Raw genomic sequence first — 20,272 nt, 5'->3', positions numbered from 1 at the left:
TCCACAGTCTGCAGGAGCTACTGTAACTGGTGCTGAGCCGAGCAGTCTTCAGTCTGCAGGAGCTCCTGTAACTGGTGCTGAGCCGAGCAGTCCGCAGTCTGCAGGAGCTCCTGTATCTGGTGCTGAGCCGAGCAGTCTGCAGTCTGCAGGAGCTACTGTAACTGGTGCTGAGATGAGCAGTCCGCAGTCTGCAGGAGCGCCTGTAACTGGTGCTGAGCCGAGCAGTCTGCAGGAGCTCCTGTAACTGGTGCTTAGCCGAGCAGTCTGCAGTCTGCAGGAGCTCCTGTAACTGGTGCTGAGTCGAGCAGTCCGCAGTCTGCAGGAGCTCCTGTAACTGGTGCTGAGCCGAGCAGTCTGCAGGAGCTCCTGTAACTGGTGCTGAGCCGAGCAGTCCACAGTCTGCAGGAGCTCCTGTAACTGGTGCTTAGCCGAGCAGTCTGCAGTCTGCAGGAGCTCCTGTATCTGGTGCTGAGCCGAGCAGTCTGCAGTCTGCAGGAGCTCCTGTAACTGGTGCTGAGCCGAGCAGTCTGCAGTCTGCAGGAGCTCCTGTAACTGGTGCTGAGCCGAGCAGTCCACAGTCTGCAGGAGCTCCTGTAACTGGTGCTGAGCCAAGCAGTCTGCAGTCTGCAGGAGCTCCTGTAACTGGTGCTGAGCCGAGCAGTCTGCAGGAGCTCCTGTAGCTGGTGCTGAGCCGAGCAGTCTGCAGTCTGCAGGAGCTCCTGTAACTGGTGCTGAGCCGAGCAGTCCGCAGTCTGCAGGAGCTCCTGTAGCTGGTGCTGAGCCGAGCAGTCTGCAGTCTGCAGGAGCTCCTGTAACTGGTGCTGAGCCGAGCAGTCCGCAGTCTGCAGGAGCTCCTGTATCTGGTGCTGAGCCGAGCAGTCTGCAGTCTGCAGGAGCTACTGTAACTGGTGCTGAGATGAGCAGTCCGCAGTCTGCAGGAGCGCCTGTAACTGGTGCTGAGCCGAGCAGTCTGCAGGAGCTCCTGTAACTGGTGCTTAGCCGAGCAGTCTGCAGTCTGCAGGAGCTCCTGTAACTGGTGCTGAGTCGAGCAGTCCGCAGTCTGCAGGAGCTCCTGTAACTGGTGCTGAGCCGAGCAGTCTGCAGTCTGCAGGAGCTCCTGTAACTGGTGCTGAGCCGAGCAGTCCACAGTCTGCAGGAGCTCCTGTAACTGGTGCTTAGCCGAGCAGTCTGCAGTCTGCAGGAGCTCCTGTATCTGGTGCTGAGCCGAGCAGTCTGCAGTCTGCAGGAGCTCCTGTAACTGGTGCTGAGCCGAGCAGTCCACAGTCTGCAGGAGCTCCTGTAACTGGTGCTGAGCCGAGCAGTCCACAGTCTGCAGGAGCTCCTGTAACTGGTGCTGAGCCAAGCAGTCTGCAGTCTGCAGGAGCTCCTGTAACTGGTGCTGAGCCGAGCAGTCTGCAGGAGCTCCTGTAGCTGGTGCTGAGCCGAGCAGTCTGCAGTCTGCAGGAGCTCCTGTAACTGGTGCTGAGCCGAGCAGTCCGCAGTCTGCAGGAGCTCCTGTAGCTGGTGCTGAGCCGAGCAGTCTGCAGTCTGCAGGAGCTCCTGTAACTGGTGCTGAGCCGAGCAGTCCGCAGTCTGCAGGAGCTCCTGTATCTGGTGCTGAGCCGAGCAGTCTGCAGTCTGCAGGAGCTCCTGTAACTGGTGCTGAGCCGAGCAGTCCGCAGTCTGCAGGAGCTCCTGTATCTGGTGCTGAGCCGAGCAGTCTGCAGTCTGCAGGAGCTCCTGTAGCTGGTGCTGAGCCGAGCAGTCCGCAGTCTGCAGGAGCTCCTGTAACTGGTGCTGAGCCGAGCAGTCCGCAGTCTGCAGGAGCTCCTGTAGCTGGTGCTGAGCCGAGCAGTCCGCAGTCTGCAGGAGCTCCTGTAACTGGTGCTGAGCCGAGCAGTCCGCAGTCTGCAGGAGCTCCTGTAGCTGGTGCTGAGCCGAGCAGTCCGCAGTCTGCAGGAGCTCCTGTAACTGGTGCTGAGCAGTCCACAGTCTGCAGGAGCTCCTGTAACTGGTGCTGAGCCGAGCAGTCCACAGTCTGCAGGAGCTCCTGTAACTGGTGCTGAGCAGTCCACAGTCTGCAGGAGCTCCTGTAACTGGTGCTGAGCAGTCCGCAGTCTGCAGGAGCTCCTGTAGCTGGTGCTGAGCCGAGCAGTCCGCAGTCTGCAGGAGCTCCTGTAACTGGTGCTGAGCAGTCCACAGTCTGCAGGAGCTCCTGTAACTGGTGCTGAGCCGAGCAGTCCACAGTCTGCAGGAGCTCCTGTAACTGGTGCTGAGCAGTCCACAGTCTGCAGGAGCTCCTGTAACTGGTGCTGAGCAGTCCACAGTCTGCAGGAGCTCCTGTAACTGGTGCTGAGCAGTCCACAGTCTGCAGGAGCTCCTGTAACTGGTGCTGAGCCGAGCAGTCCACAGTCTGCAGGAGCTCCTGTAACTGGTGCTGAGCCGTCCGCAGTCTGCAGGAGCTCCTGTAGCTGGTGCTGAGCCGAGCAGTCCGCAGTCTGCAGGAGCTCCTGTAACTGGTGCAGAGCCGAGCAGTCCACAGTCTGCAGGAGCTCTTGTAACTGGTGCTGAGCCGAGCAGTCCACAGTCTGCAGGAGCTCCTGTAACTGGTGCTGAGCAGTCCACAGTCTGCAGGACTGTGTGTTACACTCGGAAAACCACATAAAGGGGTGAGGCCCGATGACGGGGACATGGCTGCTTCCCCTGTGCCTCATGGCTGTAACTTGTAGTGTAACTTGGACCAATTCTTGCATAGCAGCGACATGCACAGGAGCAGAGTCCCGGAGGCGGCTTCTGTGCCGCCCCTGTGTCAGCAGCCGAGCTGCTCGGATCCGGATCTGTGGTGGCTTGAGGGGACTCCGGACCCGGGGGTTGTGCGGCCACTCAAATGAAGGGGGTATTTACAGGGGATTATAGAGTTGTGACGCCACCCGTGGTGTGTGGTAATGTGGAGTACCACCGTCCGCTGCAGTTGGGAGTATCCGGGGGTGATGGAATGGGGCAGCCAGGTGTTGGGACCCTCCACGGGTAGGGGGATACCCCGGGACTCGGTGATGATGTTCGGGGAGGGCCGTTGGGAGTGAAGGGGTCACTTGTGTACTCACTCAGTCCATAAAGCTGCCACTGACAACTGGATAAACCAAAGTTCTGGACACCGCTGCCGCTGAGGGGAGCTAGTTCGGGTCCCGTCCCTGATGGTGCTGCCTGGTGGTCCGTGACCTGCCTCCTGGCACTAAGTTTACTTCTCTGTTGGTCTTGGTAGTATGGAACTTGGCGGGTCCCGCTCCCCAGTAGGGCTAACTGAGGGAGCCTGCCCTCAGGGTTCACACTTGAGATTTTCTGGACCGTTTGAGTGGAAAGTCCTATCCCCCTCGTTGCGCTAGTACTCCGATTTTGGAGCGGGTGAAGAGCGGATCTTGAAGGCTCCATTCTCGTCGGGTGAATTGTCAGGTTGCCTGAAGCTACTACCTGATCTAGGGTCCACGTAACCCGTCGTGCCCTGGTCCCAGCATGGTGATGGTGCAAGATTGCCAGCTCTCCTCCTCGACAGTTCTGTGCCCCTTGCCACGATCCCCTGCGACCGGGGATCCAGCTCCTCTAGGCGCAGACCACCATCTGCTACCTAGATAACTTCCTAGGAGCCCTGCTCCTGACCTCCTCACTCCTTCCCTTCCAACACACTTCTCTCTACTCCTGACACTCCTGACCTCCCCTTAACCAACCCCCCAAGTGGGCGACCCTATTCCACTCAGGCCGTCCACTGGTGTGTCTGGTGGGTGTGGTGCAGAGTGTTCCTAGGATTTTCTTAGCTGATGTAGGCAGCACCATGTAGTTGGGGACCCGTAACCAAGGAGGAGGTGGATCCTGCACGGGAAGATTGCACAACACCCTGTGACCACCTGATGGGCCAGGGGCGTCACACAGCCATGCTCCTCTCTTCTCGTGCCTTTATCACCTGACGCCAGTGTCCTCAGACTCCGCAGCCCCATAATCCAGACATGGAGGTCACGCACCTGAGCACGGTGGGATAAAGCTCAGCTGTGAAGAGGAACGCTGTAGTAAACGCTGCTTCTGAGAAACCTTTCCCCAAGATGGCGACCACGGAGCGCCAAGGACCTGAGAACAACGACAATGTGAGGGGGTATGCAGGGCGACAGCGGGACATTACAGTGGTCATGTGGGGTATACGGGGTGATAGTGGGGAGGATACAGGAGACGTGGGGGTATACGGGGTGATAGTGGGGAGGATACAGCAGAGGTGTGGGGGTATACGGGGTGATAGTGGGGAGGATACAGGAGACGTAGGGGTATACGGGGTGATAGTGGGGAGGACACAGGAGACGTGGGGGTATACGGGGTGATAGTGGGTAGGATACAGCAGAGGTGTGGGGGTATACGGGGTGATAGTGGGGAGGATACAGGAGACGTAGGGGTATACGGGGTGATAGTGGGGAGGACACAGGAGACGTGGGGGTATACGGGGTGATAGTGGGGAGGATACAGCAGAGGTGTGGGGGTATACGGGGTGATAGTGGGGAGGATACAGGAGACGTAGGGGTATACGGGGTGATAGTGGGGAGGACACAGGAGACGTGGGGGTATACGGGGTGATAGTGGGGAGGATACAGCAGAGGTGTGGGGGTATACGGGGTGATAGTGGGGAGGATACAGCAGAGGTGTGGGGGTATACGGGGTGATAGTGGGGAGGATACAGCAGAGGTGTGGGGGTATACGGGGTGATAGTGGGGAGGATACAGCAGAGGTGTGGGGGTATACGGGGTGACGGTGGGGAGGATACAGGAGACGTGGGGGTATACGGGGTGATAGTGGGGAGGATACAGGAGACGTGGGGGTATACGGGGTGATAGTGGGGAGGATACAGGAGACGTGGGGGTATACGGGGTGATAGTGGGGAGGATACAGGAGACGTGGGGGTATACGGGGTGACGGTGGGGAGGATACAGGAGACGTGGGAGTATACGGGGTGATAGTGGGGAGGATACAGGAGACGTGGGGGTATACGGGGTGACGGTGGGGAGGTTACAGGAGACGTGGGGGTATACAGGGTGATAGTGGGGAGGATACAGGAGACATGGGGGTATACGGGGTGACGGTGGGGAGGATACAGGAGACGTGGGGGTATATGGGGTGATAGCGGGGAGGATACAGGAGACGTGGGGGTATACGGGGTGACGGTGGGGAGGATACAGGAGACGTGGGGGTATACGGGGTGATAGTGGGGAGGATACAGGAGACGTGGGGGTATACGGGGTGACGGTGGGGAGGATACAGGAGACATGGGGGTATACGGGGTGACGGTGGGGAGGTTACAGGAGACGTGGGGGTATACGGGGTGATAGTGGGGAGGTTACAGGAGACGTGGGGGTATACGGGGTGATAGCGGGGAGGTTACAGGAGACGTGGGGGTATACGGGGTGACGGTGGGGAGGTTACAGGAGACGTGGGGGTATACGGGGTGATAGCGGGGAGGATACAGGAGACATGGGGGTATACGGGGTGACGGTGGGGAGGATACAGGAGACGTGGGGGTATACGGGGTGACGGTGGGGAGGATACAGGAGACGTGGGGGTATACGGGGTGATAGCGGGGAGGATACAGGAGACATGGGGGTATACGGGGTGACGGTGGGGAGGATACAGGAGACGTGGGAGTATACGGGGTGATAGTGGGGAGGATACAGGAGACATGGGGGTATACGGGGTGACGGTGGGGAGGATACAGGAGACGTGGGGGTATACGGGGTGACGGTGGGGAGGATACAGGAGACGTGGGGGTATACGGGGTGACGGTGGGGAGGATACAGGAGACGTGGGGGTATACGGGGTGACGGTGGGGAGGTTACAGGAGACGTGGGGGTATACGGGGTGACGGTGGGGAGGATACAGGAGACGTGGGGGTATACGGGGTGACGGTGGGGAGGTTACAGGAGACGTGGGGGTATACGGGGTGACGGTGGGGAGGATACAGGAGACGTGGGGGTATACGGGGTGACGGTGGGGAGGTTACAGGAGACGTGGGGGTATACGGGGTGACGGTGGGGAGGTTACAGGAGACGTGGGGGTATACAGGTGGTGTCACCTGGAGACATGATGCACGTGAGTCCTATGCAGAAGGCGGTGGTCACCAGGGAGCCTCCTTGGCAGCGCTTGCGCCCGATGCGGTCCAGCAGGAGGTAGACGCCGATCTTTGCCGGGATCTCTATGGCACCAAATATGAAGTGGGTAAGAAATGGACTGAGGTTGAATCCGGTGATGTGAAAACTGATGCCATAATAGCTGAAGGCCACCCCGAACCTGCAGGGAGACGAGCGTTACCCCAAGACGCCGGCACACGGAGCACCTCAATATGGCGGCACGATACCCATCAGATATACGGACGGACCACCTTGTCTGGTGAGGGGAAGATGACTCGGGAAGGCAGCCCTGAACCGGCACCAGCCACTATGTTTAGGAGGAGCCAGGCTCATCACGGGCCTCCTGTCTGTGGCCGTGGACTGTCTGTGGCTGTGGACTGGCTGCTGACCGTGGACTGGCTGCTGACCGTGGACTGGCTGCTGACCGTGGACTGTTTGTGGCCGTGGACTGTTTGTGGCCGTGGACTGTCTGCTGGCCGTGCACTGTCTGTGGCTGTGGACTGGCTGCTGACCGTGGACTGGCTGCTGACCATGGACTGGCTGCTGACCGTGGACTGTCTGTGGCTGTGGACTGGCTGCTGACCGTGGACTGGCTGCTGACCATGGACTGGCTGCTGACCGTGGACTGTCTGTGGCCGTGGACTGTCTGTGGCTGTGGACTGGCTGCTGACCGTGGACTGTCTGTGGCCACGGACTGTCTGTGGCTGTGGACTGGCTGCTGACCGTGGACTGGCTGCTGGCCGCGGACTGTCTGTGGCCGTGGACTGGCTGCTGGCCGTGGACTGTCTGTGGCCGTGGACTGTCTGTGGCCGTGGACTGGCTGCTGGCCGGGAGAGCGAGCTGGAGGAATGTTAAAGACAAGGACAGGGCATCAGAATGGGGAGGCTGGGCACGGTCAGGTACTAGGTGGTCAGTCATGGTTTAAAGTAGCCAAGGCCAGGGGGGCTCATAGGCCCCTCCCTCCGCCCGGGTCCGGATAGCACAGGGAGAGTCATTTGGGGCGCACAGCAGGAAAGGCTTGGGGGGGTCACTCAGGAAATAACGCAAAATTCATCTCTGATTAGCGGCAATTCTGCAGCCATACATAGTACATGTCATCATGTGACTGCAGGATAGCGAGGGATGGGGGCTGCTCCACTGCCCCTCACACTAGGGGCCCTAGGCTATTCCTGACCTCAGCGTTACTCCTGCTGGTGGAGATGCCAAAGTCTCGTGCCTGGCTATTCTCCTGACCAGTACTGATCTGATTCCCCTCTCCCACCAGGAAAGAACAGGGCAGGAGTGAGAACACAGACACAGACAGGGGAAAACCAAAACTCTGACACACTGCAAACTCACAGGAGGAAAGCAAGAGCAGGAAGGCAGCAACAAAAGAAAACAAGGGTTAATTCCACAACCGCTCACAGCAACACGTACTACAACTACCAGATAGTCTGAACAGATACCGCCGCCATGACAGTCGCACAAGTTTTTAAAAACTTCCGTGTGACAGTATAAGACCAGTGAGAAGGAGGAAACAATCTGCATGAGCAGGAATGTGTGCAGCGGATCTGAGCCTGCGCAGGACTGTGCGGCGTTCAGGAACAGCTTCACCCAGAGCAGTGCTTAGTAATATGGAATAACAGGTGAAATGAGCAAATGCACAATGACGTGGACTCTGTGGATTTGTGCCGCCCCCGTGCCAGCAGCCGGCGCTGCTTGGATCCAGGCCTTCAAGGGTGGTGGCTCAAGGGTCTCTGGACCCGGGGGTCTCGCGGACACGCCGAATAAATGGTGGGACGTATATGTACGGGCTGGGCCGTAGTAAGTTCATGACGCCACCCGCGGTGTGTGGTGAGGTGGGACACCACCGCTGCTGTTACGGGGCACCCGGGGGAGATGTTGTGCAGAAAGTTGTTAACCCCTCCGTGGGCAGGGATGGTGGCCCCGGGACCCGGTGGTTCGGTGCAGGAGAAGGCGACCGCAGTGGGTGCTGGTGTACTCACAGTTAGTAAAACACACAAGTCTCTGGTAAAGCAAGGTGATGTTGGCTGGTGCCGCGGCCGGTTGCGTTCAGGATCCCCTACCCGGCTGGTGGTCTCTGTCCTTTTCCTGCACTGTTGTGTAAGGTGGACTTTCCCAGTATAAAACACTTTCCCAGTATAAGGAGCCGTGCCCGCAGACGCTGGCCCGTGGGATCTATGGGCCCTGGCGGTGACCTCTTATCCCTAATCGGTGGGCTGTTGTCTTCTATGAGGGACTTTGGGTGGGACAGGACCTCTAGTCCTGGCCTCAATCAATTAATTAACCAGTTCCATTTGTTTCTGGTTCCTGGCTTCAGGGTCCAAGTACCCCCCTTTGTGCTACGGTTTCCGGGTCAGTTCCCCGTCGGGACCGGCGGGCTACAACCCTGGCCCGGTCCACCTTGGTTCCGCCAAGCCGTCTTCCCGTCTCTTGCTGAAGGAGACCACCGTCTGCCTCCTAGCCAGTGGCACCAGGGCTCCTACCCTGGTACCGTTCAACTTGGACTTCACCGCTGGAGCTACCCCTAGCTCCAGCCCACACTCCTCTCCAAACTGAACTCTAACACTCCTCTGACTGTTTTCCCGCCCCGGGCTGTCTGGACCCCTGGGTGGGCGTGTTCCAACCGCCTGGTCACGCCCACTGTTGTGTCTGTCTGTCCCTAAGGGGGTGACTAGGGTTTTTCTGGTTGGCTGTGTATTTCCTAATGAGGGAAGGTGTTATGCAGGGGCCTATTTGTGACTACTTGGTTTTTCCAGGGCGTCACACTCCCCCTTGGTTAAACACAGATTGTCCGCGGGCTGTCCGACCACCACCGGTTTATTTTACTGCAAAGAGATAAAACGGGTAAAACATTTTACAAATATAATAACATATTTACATTTCAAGAATATTTTTGTTTTTCTTCCCTTACGGGAGGCATGTTGCTGAAACGTTACACATACATAACCGGGACGGGACGGACCGGGTCCTTCTCACTTCACCCACCCAAAACAACCTAGCCCTTGTGCCACCACTAAAACACAGGTTGGCACCCCTTGCCCCAGTCCAGGGTAGGTCCGGGTGTTGCCCAAACGGGCCGGGTAAAAAGTTCCTTACCCAGCAGTCCTTTTTCAAGGGCCCCACGTCTAGGGGGACCCCTGACCCGGACGGTAGTCACCGGTTTTGCTGGTGACAGGACCTTGGCCGACTCTACCGCAGGCCCGTCCTACAATCAGCCTCTCCAGAGACTGCGGCTTGGTGAAAAGGTCGGTCAGGGACTATTTACAAGGCCCAATAGTTTATGGGTTGGCCTGCAAGTTCACGGCTGTTGTCCTTGTTTTTAACTTTTCAACTGCCAACGGGACATTAGACGGTCCTAACGGGGACTAAAGTTGTGGGTAGCCGGGAACCGCTACCTAAACATCAGAATCTTCGTCAAACTCGGGACCGGAGAATGGCAGAGAGGGATGGACGTGCAGCTGGGCTCCCATTCTCACCCTCCTGCTGACGTCCAGGGCAAACCACCCCCTCTCGCCGCAGTGCCGTGTGTAGGTCACTAATTCCCCGGGTTCCAGGTCCCGGTCAGGATGGCCAACGGGCAGATGAGGGGCCACGTCCCTCCGGGACACGAAGATCTCGGCCTCCATGCCCGGCTCTTATATGAACCCCCATCCCTTTTGGGGGTTAAAATGCCGGACCTGGCTTTCATATGTCGGGCCCCTCACCCACAATGGGGCGTACCTTAAATTGTCTTTTTCGGTGTAGGTCCGGACAGGACCTCCGCCTTCCTCTTCTCCCGTGCGGCTATTTCCCTGCCCAGCTGGCGCTGCTGCCGCTCACAGTATGGAGCGTCTACGGCCTGCTTTGGTTTCCTCTGTGCGGGGGCTGGGCCCAGCCGGAGTCCCTCCATGCCGGCTACGACCGACACCTTTGGAATCGGGGGACCCCGCTGTGTCATGGCCTGCTCGGCTGCTTGGCAGCTGCAACCCCGCGGCGCCTCAGCCGAGGCTTGGAACCTGGGAGCAGCCAGCGTTGCCCGCTGTGCTGGCTTCCGGTCAGGAACCACCTCCGCTTTGGCCGGGCGGACTGCCGGGGCCGTTGTCATCTTGGGCGCGGCCTCTTCCGGGATCGCTGGCGGGTCCAAGGCAGGACGGGGCACCTTCTGGGCGCTGGTCTGCCGTGGAGCCGGTACGGGTGCCGGGGCGGTGACTGGCTGGCTGCTGGTGGCTTCCTCGGGCTGGTCCTCGTGGGCCGGTGGGCCGGACACCGCTGCCGGTGCTGGTGGCAGCGGACCGAGCAGGGGGGCAGCGGCAGGTGCGGGCGGTGAGGGAGGCAGCGTGGCGGGAAGGGGCAGGCCGGGCCCCTCAGCCTGGTCGGCCGGTCCCTGAGGGACATAGGGGCGTGGGTCGCTTACCCGCTCCTCCAAGGTTGCCTCCACTTCACCAGCCCGCATGGCTGCAGCCAGCTCCGCCATCTCGGCCGTCCATCGCTCCAAGATATAGCGCGCCTGCACCTAGATCCGGCAGCACATGCGTTCCGTCTGAGCTTCTATGCAGGCCGCTGTTCCGGGCACGGGCTCTGGGTTTGCCAGACGGGTCGGCCATGTTGCTCTGATGGTGTCCAGGAACAAGAAGGGTGGCAGGGTCCTGGAGTCCCTGCCCTTTATCTGCTCGGTCACATGCTGCAGAATCTTCACCCGCCCCCCCCTCCCCCCCTTGGTCTTTTGCTGGCACTACTCTTTTTAGTCTGCTAGTTTCGTTTTTTGACTTCCGGCCTCGCTTTCCGGCCGCGTTTCCAGGGGGCGGGGCTTCGGCTTTCGCGCCCTTTTTGCGGGGAAGACGACGCTGGGCTGCAGTTTTTTGCGCCAAAATGGCGACTTCTGAAAATTTGGCAACAGATCACCGCTGACTGTCCAACACAAGGCGCACTTCCACAAGGTAAGTGGATGAGTAAGTATCCTGTTCATGACACCAAGTTTTGGGGTGTGCCGCCCCTGTGCCAGCAGCCAGCGCAGCTCGGATCCGGGCCTTCAGGGGTGGTGGCTCGAGGGTCTCCGGACCCGGGGGTCTCGCGGACACGCCGAATAAATGGGGAGACGTATATGTACGGGCTGGGCCGTATGAAGTTTGTGATGCCACCCACGGTGTGTGGTGAGGTGGGACACCGCCGCTGCAGTTACGGGGCACCCGAGGGAGATGTTGTGCAGCAAGTTGTTAACCCCTCCGTGGGCAGGGATGGTGGCCCTGGGACCCGGTGGCTCTGTGCAGAGCAGATGACGACCGCAGAGGGTGCTGGTGTACTCACTGTTAGTAAAACACACAAGTCTCTGGTAAAACAAGGTGGTGGTGGCCGGTGCCGCGGCCGGTTGCGTTCGGGATCCCCTACCCGGCTGGTGGTCTCTGTCCTTTTCCTGCACTGTTGTCTAAGGTGGACTTTCCCAGTATAAAACTCAGGAGTCCGTTCCCGACTGGATGTGGCCTGAGGAGCCGTGCCTGCAGACGCTGGCCCGTGGGATCTATGGGCCCTGGCGGTGACCTCTTATCAATAATCGGTGGGCTGTTGTCTTCTATGAGGGACTTTGGGTGGGACAGGACCTCTAGTCCTGGCCTCAATCGATTAATTAACCAGTTCCACTTGTTTCTGGTTCCTGGCTTCAGGATCCGAGTACCCCCCTTTGTGCTACGGTTTCCGGGTCAGTTCCCTTTGTCGGTACCGGCGGGCTACAACCCTGGCCCGGTCCACCTCGGTTCCGCCGAGCCGTCTTCCCGTCTCCTGCTGACGGAGACCATCGTCTGCCTCCTAGCCAAGGCACCAGGGCTCCTACCCTGGTACCGTTCAACTTGGACTTCACCGCTGGAGCTACACTTAGATCCAGCCCGCACTCCTCTCCAAACTGAACTCTAACACTCCTCTGACTGTTTTCCCGCCCCGGGCTGTCTGGACCCCTGGGAGGGCGTGTTCCAACCGCCTGATCACGCCCACTGGTGTGTCTGTCTTTCCCTAAGGGGGGGTGACTAGGGTTTTCTGGTTGGCTGTGTGTTTCCTAACGAAGGAAGGTGTTATGCGGGGGCCTATTTGTGACTACTTGGTTTTGCCAGGGCATCACAGATTCATTGCAGACGGGACGTGGATTTCTACCAAATCTGCACCTCACATTTTCTGCTTCGTGTGAACACAGCCTTGACCCCCTTCACACCCGGCCTGTTCTTACCTTAATGACCGGCCAATTTCATCAACACTGACCAGTGTCAGGTTTTTCCCTCCGCTCTCTATACAAACACATCTGCAGGTTTTTCCCTCCTCTCTATACAAACACATCTGCAGGTTTTTCCCTCCGCTCTCTATACAGACACAACTGCAGGTTTTCCCCTCCACTGTCTATAAAGACACATCTGCAGGTTTTTCTCTCCACTCTCTATACAGACACATCTGCAAGTTTTTCCCTCTGCTTTCTATACAGACACATCTGCAGGTTTTCCCTCTGCTCTCTATACAGACACATCTGCAGGTTTTTCCCTTCTCTCTATACAGACACATCTGCAGGTTGTTCCCTCTACTCTCTATACAGGCACATCTGCAGGTTTTTCCCTCCGCTCTCTATATGGACACATCTGCAGGTTTTACCCTCCGCTCTCTATACAGACACATCTGCAGGTTTTTCCCTCCGCTCTTTATATAGACACATCTGCATGTTTTCCTTCCGCTCTCTATACAGACACATCTGCAGGTTTTTCCCTCCGCTCTCCATATAGACACATCTGCATGTTTTCCTTCCGCTCTCTATACAGAAACATCTGCAGGTTTTTCTCCCATTTTCAGTCAATTAGGAACCAAAATTATTTCTATTTGCCAAATGCCAGGATAATGAGAGAGCGAGAATGATTTCAGGCATTTTTATTATTTTCTACAAAGTCTGAAGTTTCCATACACTATAGGGTACTTTACACGCTGTGACATCGCTAACGATATATCGTCGGGGTCACATCGTTAGTGACGCACATCCGGCGCCGTTAGCGACATCACAGCGTGTGACACCAAGGAGCGACGATCAACGAGCGCAAAAACGTAAAGAATCGTTCGTTGACACGTCGCTCCTTTTCATAATATCGTTACTGCTGGAGATACGATGTTGTTTGTCGTTCCTGCAGCAGCGCACATCGCTATGTGTGACACCGAGGAACGACGAACATCTCCTTACCTGCGTCCACCGGCAATGCGGAAGGGAGAAGGTGGGCGGGATGTTTACGTTCCGCTCATCTCCAGCCCTCCTCTGCTATTGGGCGGCCGCTTTGACGTTGCTGTGACGCTGAAAGCACCTCCCCCTTGAAGGAGGGATTGTTTGGCGGTCACAGCGATGTCGCTAACAAGGTATGTGCGTGTGACGCTGCCATAGCGATAATAAGCACTACGGCAGCGATCACCAAATGTTGCACCAACGACGGGGGGTGGGTGCTATAGCTCGCAACATCACTAGTGATTGCTAGCGATGTCGCAGCGTGTAAAGCACCCTTTAGAGTCCTGTGCCTTTAAACAATGTGGGACCGCCCATATGATGATGTCATGTCTTTGGAAGTTTCTGATAGGTTTATTGGCCACATCTGAGTTAATTACAGACACACCTGTGGACGTATTGTAATGCACCTGATACACACGGCTTCTTTTGTGAAGCATCATGGGAAAGTCAATAGAAATCAGCCAAGATCTCAGGAAGAGAATTGTGGACGTGCACAAGTCTGGTTCATCCTTGGGTGCAATTTCCAGATACCTGATGTCAGGAAAAGGGGTGAGGAGGAGGAAGTTACACCCACCCTTTCCACCCGACAGAGCACGTGACTCGCTCTCTAGCGCCCCTCTTATAGTCAGGCCAATTATGGAATTGCCCGACAATAAGCAAGGAGGCCGCTATTCTACTATGTCGATGATTGAAGGGTTCCCGGTGAGAGTAAGGTATATATTCCCCCGACCTCTGCGGACGGATTATATCTAAACCTCCCCAAATCTCACTGGTCGCCCCACAATCATCCTTGGCATAAACTCGCAGCCACCAATCGATTACAATAACTATTACGCCGAGCTCACAGACATGGGATTCAGGATCGAGATAACAGAACAGCACAAGATTAAATTATATATTTTTAATCGCCGTAAGGGCACACTAGATACTACAATATATACAATATAGAATTTACAGAATATATATATATATATATATATATATATATATATATATATAGGTCAGAATCAGGGCTGTATTTTGCCTTCATGCTGCCCTAGGCACTTTAAGTGGTCGCGCCCCTTAGTGACAACGTAAAACTGAGTTTTCGCACACGACATCTGTTTAAGGCAGATCTACTCTGTAGCACACTTTAAAAAGTATCAATAAGAAACGAACCCCCCCCCCCCCCATGGGAATCACCACAGGCACATCAAAACATAGCATGAGTATAAAATATTCCCACCACACCGTCCCCACTTATATACTGTGACTGTGACACTGCCCCTAATAAACACCACACTGCCCTCCCTTATAAACTACTGTATATGCACCACACCTTCCTCGATTATGAAATATGATCTGTACATTGTGAGGAGGGAGTAGCATGATGTGAGGACAATGTCCCATGCATGCTGCCCCCTCCTCACAATGTCCCATGCATGCTGCCCCCTCCTCACAATGTCCCATGCATGCTGCCCCCTCCTCACAATGTCCCATGCATGCTGCCCCCTCCTCACAATGTCCCATGCATGCTGCTCCCTCGTCACAATGTCCCATGAATGCTGCTCCCTCCTCACAATGTCCCATGCATGCTGCTCCCTCCTCACAATGTCCCATGCTTGCTGCCCCCTCCTCACAATGTCCCATGCTTGCTGCCCCCTCCTCACAATGTCCCATGCATGCTGCCCCCTCCTCACAATGTCCCATGAATGCTGCCCCCTCCTCACAATGTCCCATGCATGCTGCCCCCTCCTCACAATGTCCCATGAATGCTGCTCCCTCCTCACAATGTCCCATGCATGCTGCTCCCTCGTCACAATGTCCCATGCATGCTGCTCCCTCCTCACAATATCCCATGCTTGCTGCCCCCTCCTCACAATGTCCCATGCATGCTGCCCCCTCCTCACAATGTCCCATGAATGCTGCCCCCTCCTCACAATGTCCCATGAATGCTGCCCCCTCCTCACAATGTCCCATGCATGCTGCCCCCTCCTCACAATGTCCCATGCATGCTGCTCCCTCCTCACAATGTCCCTTGCATGCTGCCCCCTCCTCACAATGTCCCATGCATGCTGCCCCCTCCTCACAATGTCCCATGCATGCTGCCCCCTCCTCACAATGTCCCATGCATGCTGCCCCCTCATCACAATGTCCCATGCATGCTGCCCCCTCTTCACAATGTCCCATGCATGCTGCTCCCTCCTCACAATGTCCCATGCATGCTGCCCCTCCTCACAATGTCCCATGCATGCTGCTCCCTCCTCACAATGTCCCATGAATGCTGCTCCCTCCTCACAATGTCTCATGTATGCTGCTCCCGCCTCACAATGTCCCATGCATGCTGCTCCCTCCTCACAATGTCCCATGCATGCTGCTCCCTCCGCACAATGTCTCATGCTTGATGCTCCCTCCTCACAATGTCCCATGCATGCTGCTCCTTCCTCACAATGTCCCATGCATGCTGCTCCCTCCTCACAATGTCCCATGCATGCTGCCCCCTCCTCACAATGTCCCATGCATGCTGCTCCCTCGTCACAATGTCCCATGCATGCTGCTCCCTCCTCACAATGTCCCATGCTTGCTGCCCCCTCCTCACAATGTCCCATGCATGCTGTCCCCTCCTCACAATGTCCCATGAATGCTGCCTCCTCCTCACAATGTCCCATGAATGCTGCCCCCTCCTCACAATGTCCCATGCATGCTGCCCCCTCCTCACAATGTCCCATGCATGCTGCTCCCTCCTCACAATGTCCCTTGCATGCTGCCCCCTCCTCACAATGTCCCTTGCATGCTGCCCCCTCCTCACAATGTCCCATGCATGCTGCCCCCTCCTCACAATGTCCCATGCATGCTGCCCCCTCCTCACAATGTCCCATGCATGCTGCCCCCTCCTCACAATGTCCCATGCATGCTTCTCTCTCCTCACAATGTCCCATGCATGCTGCCCCCTCTTCACAATGTCCCATGCATGCTGCTCCCTCCTCACAATGTCCCATGCATGCTGCCCCTCCTTACAATGTCCCATGCATGCTGCCCCCTCCTCACAATGTCCCATGCATGCTGCCCCCTCCTCACAATGTCCCATGCATGCTGCTCCCTCCTCACAATGTCCCATGCATGCTGCTCCCTCCTCACAATGTCCCATGCATGCTGCCCCTCCTCACAATGTCCCATGAATGCTGCTCCCTCCTCACAATGCCTCATGCATGCTGCCCCCTCCTCACAATGTCTCATGTATGCTGCTCCCGCCTCACAATGTCCCATGCATGCTGCTCCCTCCTCACAATGTCCCATGCATGCTGCTCCCTCCGCACAATGTCTCATGCTTGATGCTCCCTCCTCACAATGTCCCATGCATGCTGCTCCTTCCTCACAATGTCCCATGCATGCTGCTCCCTCCTCACAATGAAACAACAAAGAGCCAGCACCAATGTGCACTAAGGCATCAAATATTCCAAACTGCATTATAAAAAATTTTTTTTTTTTTTGAGATTTCTGCCCCCTCCTCAGTGTCCCATGCATGCTGCCCCCTTCTCACAATGTCCCATGCATGCTGTCCCTCTCCATGAGCTCCTAATGCTGCCTTCCTCTTTTCCATAATGAGACCTTCATGTTGCCCCACTCATGCTAAGACCACCACACTAACGCTTATGCTGAGACCCCCAAACACACACACACTACCTCACTCTTGATATTGACTCCCCTACATTGCTCCACTCCATACTGATCCCACACATGCTGCCCCTTCTTCACAATGAGCTCCCAATGCTGCCCCCTCTTATTCTGAGTCCTTACACTCCCCCCACCCAATCGATTTTGTCATTGCACTATCCCTCATCCCTTGTCCTCTGTCTCTAGCATTAGCCCCTCTCTCCCACTCCCCCAACATCAGCCTCTCTCCCCCAGCATCAGCCTATCTTCCCTCAGCATCAGCCTCTCTTCCCCAGTCTCAGCCTTTGCCTCCCCCCAGCCTCAGCCTGCCCCAGTCTCCGCCTCAGCCTCCCTCCAGTCTCAGCCTCACTCAAGTCTCAGCCTCAGCCCCCTCCAGTCTCAGCCTCAGCCTCCCTCCAGTCTCAGCCTCAGCCTCCCTCCAGCCTCCCCCCAGTCTCTGCCTCTGCCTCCCCCCAGTCTCTGCCTCTGCCTCCCTCCAGCCTCCCCCCAGTCTCAGCCTCAGCCTCCCTCCAGTCTCAGCCTCAGCCTCCCTCCAGCCTCCCCCAGTCTCAGCCTCTGCCTCCCTCCAGCCTCCCCACAGTCTCAGCCTCTGCCTCCCTCCAGTCTCAGCCTCTGCCTCCCTCCAACCTCCCCCCAGTCTCAGCCTCTGCCTCCCTCCAGCCTCCCCCCAGTCTCTGCCTCCCTCCAGCCTCCCCCCAGTCTCTGCCTCTGCCTCCCTCCAGCCTCCCCCCAGTCTCTGCCTCTGCCTCCCTCCAGCCTCCCCCCAGTCTCTGCCTCCCTCCAGCCTCCCCCCAGTCTCTTCCTCTGCCTCCCTCCAGCCTCCCCCCAGTCTCAGCCTCTGCCTCTCTCCAGCCTCCCCCCAGTCTCAGCCTCTGCCTCCCTCCAGCCTCCCCCCAGTCTCTGCCTCTGCCTCCCTCCAGCCTCCCCCCAGTCTCTGCCTCTGCCTCCCTCCAGCCTCCCCCCAGTCTCTGCCTCTGCCTCCCTCCAGCCTCCCCCAGTCTCAGCCTCTGCCTCCCTCCAGCCTCCCCACAGTCTCAGCCTCCCTCCAGTCTCCCCCCAGTCTCAGCCTCTGCCTCCCTCCAGTCTCTGCCTCTGCCTCCCTCCAGCCTCCCCCCAGTCTCAGCCTCTGCCTCCCTCCAGCCTCCCCCCAGTCTCAGCCTCTGCCTCCCTCCAGCCTCCCCCCAGTCTCAGCCTCTGCCTCTCTCCAGCCTCCCCCCAGTCTCAGCCTCTGCCTCCCTCCAGCCTCCCGCAGTCTCAGCCTCTGCCTCCCTCCAGCCTCCCCACAGTCTCAGCCTCTGCCTCCCTCCAGCCTCCCCCCAGTCTCAGCCTCTGCCTCTCTCCAGCCTCCCCCCAGTCTCAGCCTCTGCCTCCCTCCAGCCTCCCCCCAGTCTCTGCCTCTGCCTCCCTCCAGCCTCCCCCCAGTCTCTGCCTCTGCCTCCCTCCAGCCTCCCGCAGTCTCAGCCTCTGCCTCCCTCCAGCCTCCCCACAGTCTCAGCCTCTGCCTCCCTCCAGTCTCCCCCCAGTCTCAGCCTCTGCCTCCCTCCAGTCTCAGCCTCTGCCTCCCTCCAGTCTCAGCCTCTGCCTCCCTCCAGTCTCTGCCTCTGCCTCCCTCCAGCCTCCCCCCAGTCTCAGCCTGTGCCTCCCTCCAGCCTCCCCCCAGTCTCAGCCTCTGCCTCCCTCCAGCCTCCCCCCAGTCTCAGCCTCTGCCTCTCTCCAGCCTCCCCCCAGTCTCAGCCTCTGCCTCCCTCCAGCCTCCCCCCAGTCTCTGCCTCTGCCTCCCTCCAGCCTCCCCCCAGTCTCTGCCTCTGCCTCCCTCCAGCCTCCCGCAGTCTCAGCCTCTGCCTCCCTCCAGCCTCCCCACAGTCTCAGCCTCTGCCTCCCTCCAGTCTCCCCCCAGTCTCAGCCTCTGCCTCCCTCCAGTCTCAGCCTCTGCCTCCCTCCAGTCTCAGCCTCTGCCTCCCTCCAGCCTCCCCCCAGTCTCTGCCTCTGCCTCCCTCCAGCCTCCCCCCAGTCTCAGCCTCTGCCTCCCTCCAGCCTCCCCCCAGTCTCTGCCTCCCTCCAGCCTCCCCCCAGTCTCTGCCTCTGCCTCCCTCCAGCCTCCCCACAGTCTCTGCCTCTGCCTCCCTCCAGTCTCCCCCCAGTCTCAGCCTCTGCCTCCCTCCAGCCTCCCCCCAGTCTCTGCCTCTGCCTCCCTCCAGCCTCCCCCCAGTCTCAGCCTCTGCCTCTCTCCAGCCTCCCCCCAGTCTCAGCCTCTGCCTCCCTCCAGCCTCCCCCAGTCTCTGCCTCCCTCCAGCCTCCCCCCAGTCTCTGCCTCTGCCTCCATCCAGCCTCCCCCAGTCTCAGCCTCTGCCTCCCTCCAGCCTCCCCACAGTCTCAGCCTCTGCCTCCCTCCAGTCTCAGCCTCTGCCTCCCTCCAGCCTCCCCCCAGTCTCAGCCTCTGCCTCTCTCCAGTCTCAGCCTCTGCCTCCCTCCAGCCTCCCCCCAGTCTCAGCCACTGCCTCCCTCCAGTCTCAGCCTCTGCCTCCCTCCAGCCTCCCCCCAGTCTCAGCCTCTGCCTCCCTCCAGCCTCCCCCCAGTCTCAGCCTCTGCCTCCCTCCAGTATCTGCCTTTGCCGCCTCCCCCCCCCCCGCATGCGCAGATCTCCGGTCTGCATTAGAGACACTCCCACGCTCCTTATGAATCCACTTACCTGCTCCAGTGCCCGCCGCCATCTTCCTGGCTCACGTGAGTATCCTCTTCTGACACCGGCTTCCATCACGTCCTCCGCGGCGTCCTGCTGTGAGCTCTGCATGTGACGTCCACACAGCAGTGGACGCAGCACAGAGGAAGGAGCTGATTGGCGCGCGCCTGTGACCCCGGAAGTGCAGGCGCCGGCAGTTCCGGGGTCAATCAGCTTCCTGTGCTCGGCGGCCACAAAAAAAAAAATGTAAAAAAAAAAAAAAAATTTTTTTTTTTTTTTGCTGCCAGAAGGTGCCGCCCCTCACAATCTGCCGCCCTAGGCACCGGACCACGGGTGCCTAATGGTAAATACGGCCCTGGTCAGAATACATTTACAGATAAGACATGGTTACAAACAGAGTCAGATCAAGCAGTTACCTTATGCGTCTGGCCACAAGGGGGCGCCGTTCGACCAGGGTTTCATGGACTTGTGAAATCGGCTGCCTGTAGCACTGGGAGGCTGGACAGGGCAGTCTTGAGGGCCCTGAAGGCTGTCTTGCAGTCTACTGTCCAATTGACTGCGGAGGGC

At 58.1% G+C, this 20,272-nt stretch overlaps 1 protein-coding gene across 1 annotated transcript in view; it reads right to left on the bottom strand.

Annotated features, from left to right (window-relative positions):
- The window catches only part of LOC142295858 (solute carrier family 22 member 7-like), a 217,004-nt gene that overhangs the window by 76,938 nt on the left and 119,794 nt on the right, over nucleotides 1-20,272 (bottom strand). Inside the window, exons 7-8 of the mRNA XM_075338946.1 lie at nucleotides 6,101-6,315; nucleotides 4,014-4,116 (exon numbers count right to left, since the gene is read on the bottom strand). Of these exons, the coding sequence (XP_075195061.1) occupies nucleotides 4,014-4,116; nucleotides 6,101-6,315 (318 nt within the window). The remainder of the gene's footprint in view (nucleotides 1-4,013; nucleotides 4,117-6,100; nucleotides 6,316-20,272) is intronic.

The sequence above is a fragment of the Anomaloglossus baeobatrachus genome, chromosome 3, assembly GCF_048569485.1.
Source record: "Anomaloglossus baeobatrachus isolate aAnoBae1 chromosome 3, aAnoBae1.hap1, whole genome shotgun sequence".
Classification (NCBI taxonomy): domain Eukaryota; kingdom Metazoa; phylum Chordata; class Amphibia; order Anura; family Aromobatidae; genus Anomaloglossus; species Anomaloglossus baeobatrachus.
The sequence above is the reverse complement of the archived record's forward strand: the minus strand, read 5'-3'. Positions and strand labels throughout refer to the sequence as shown.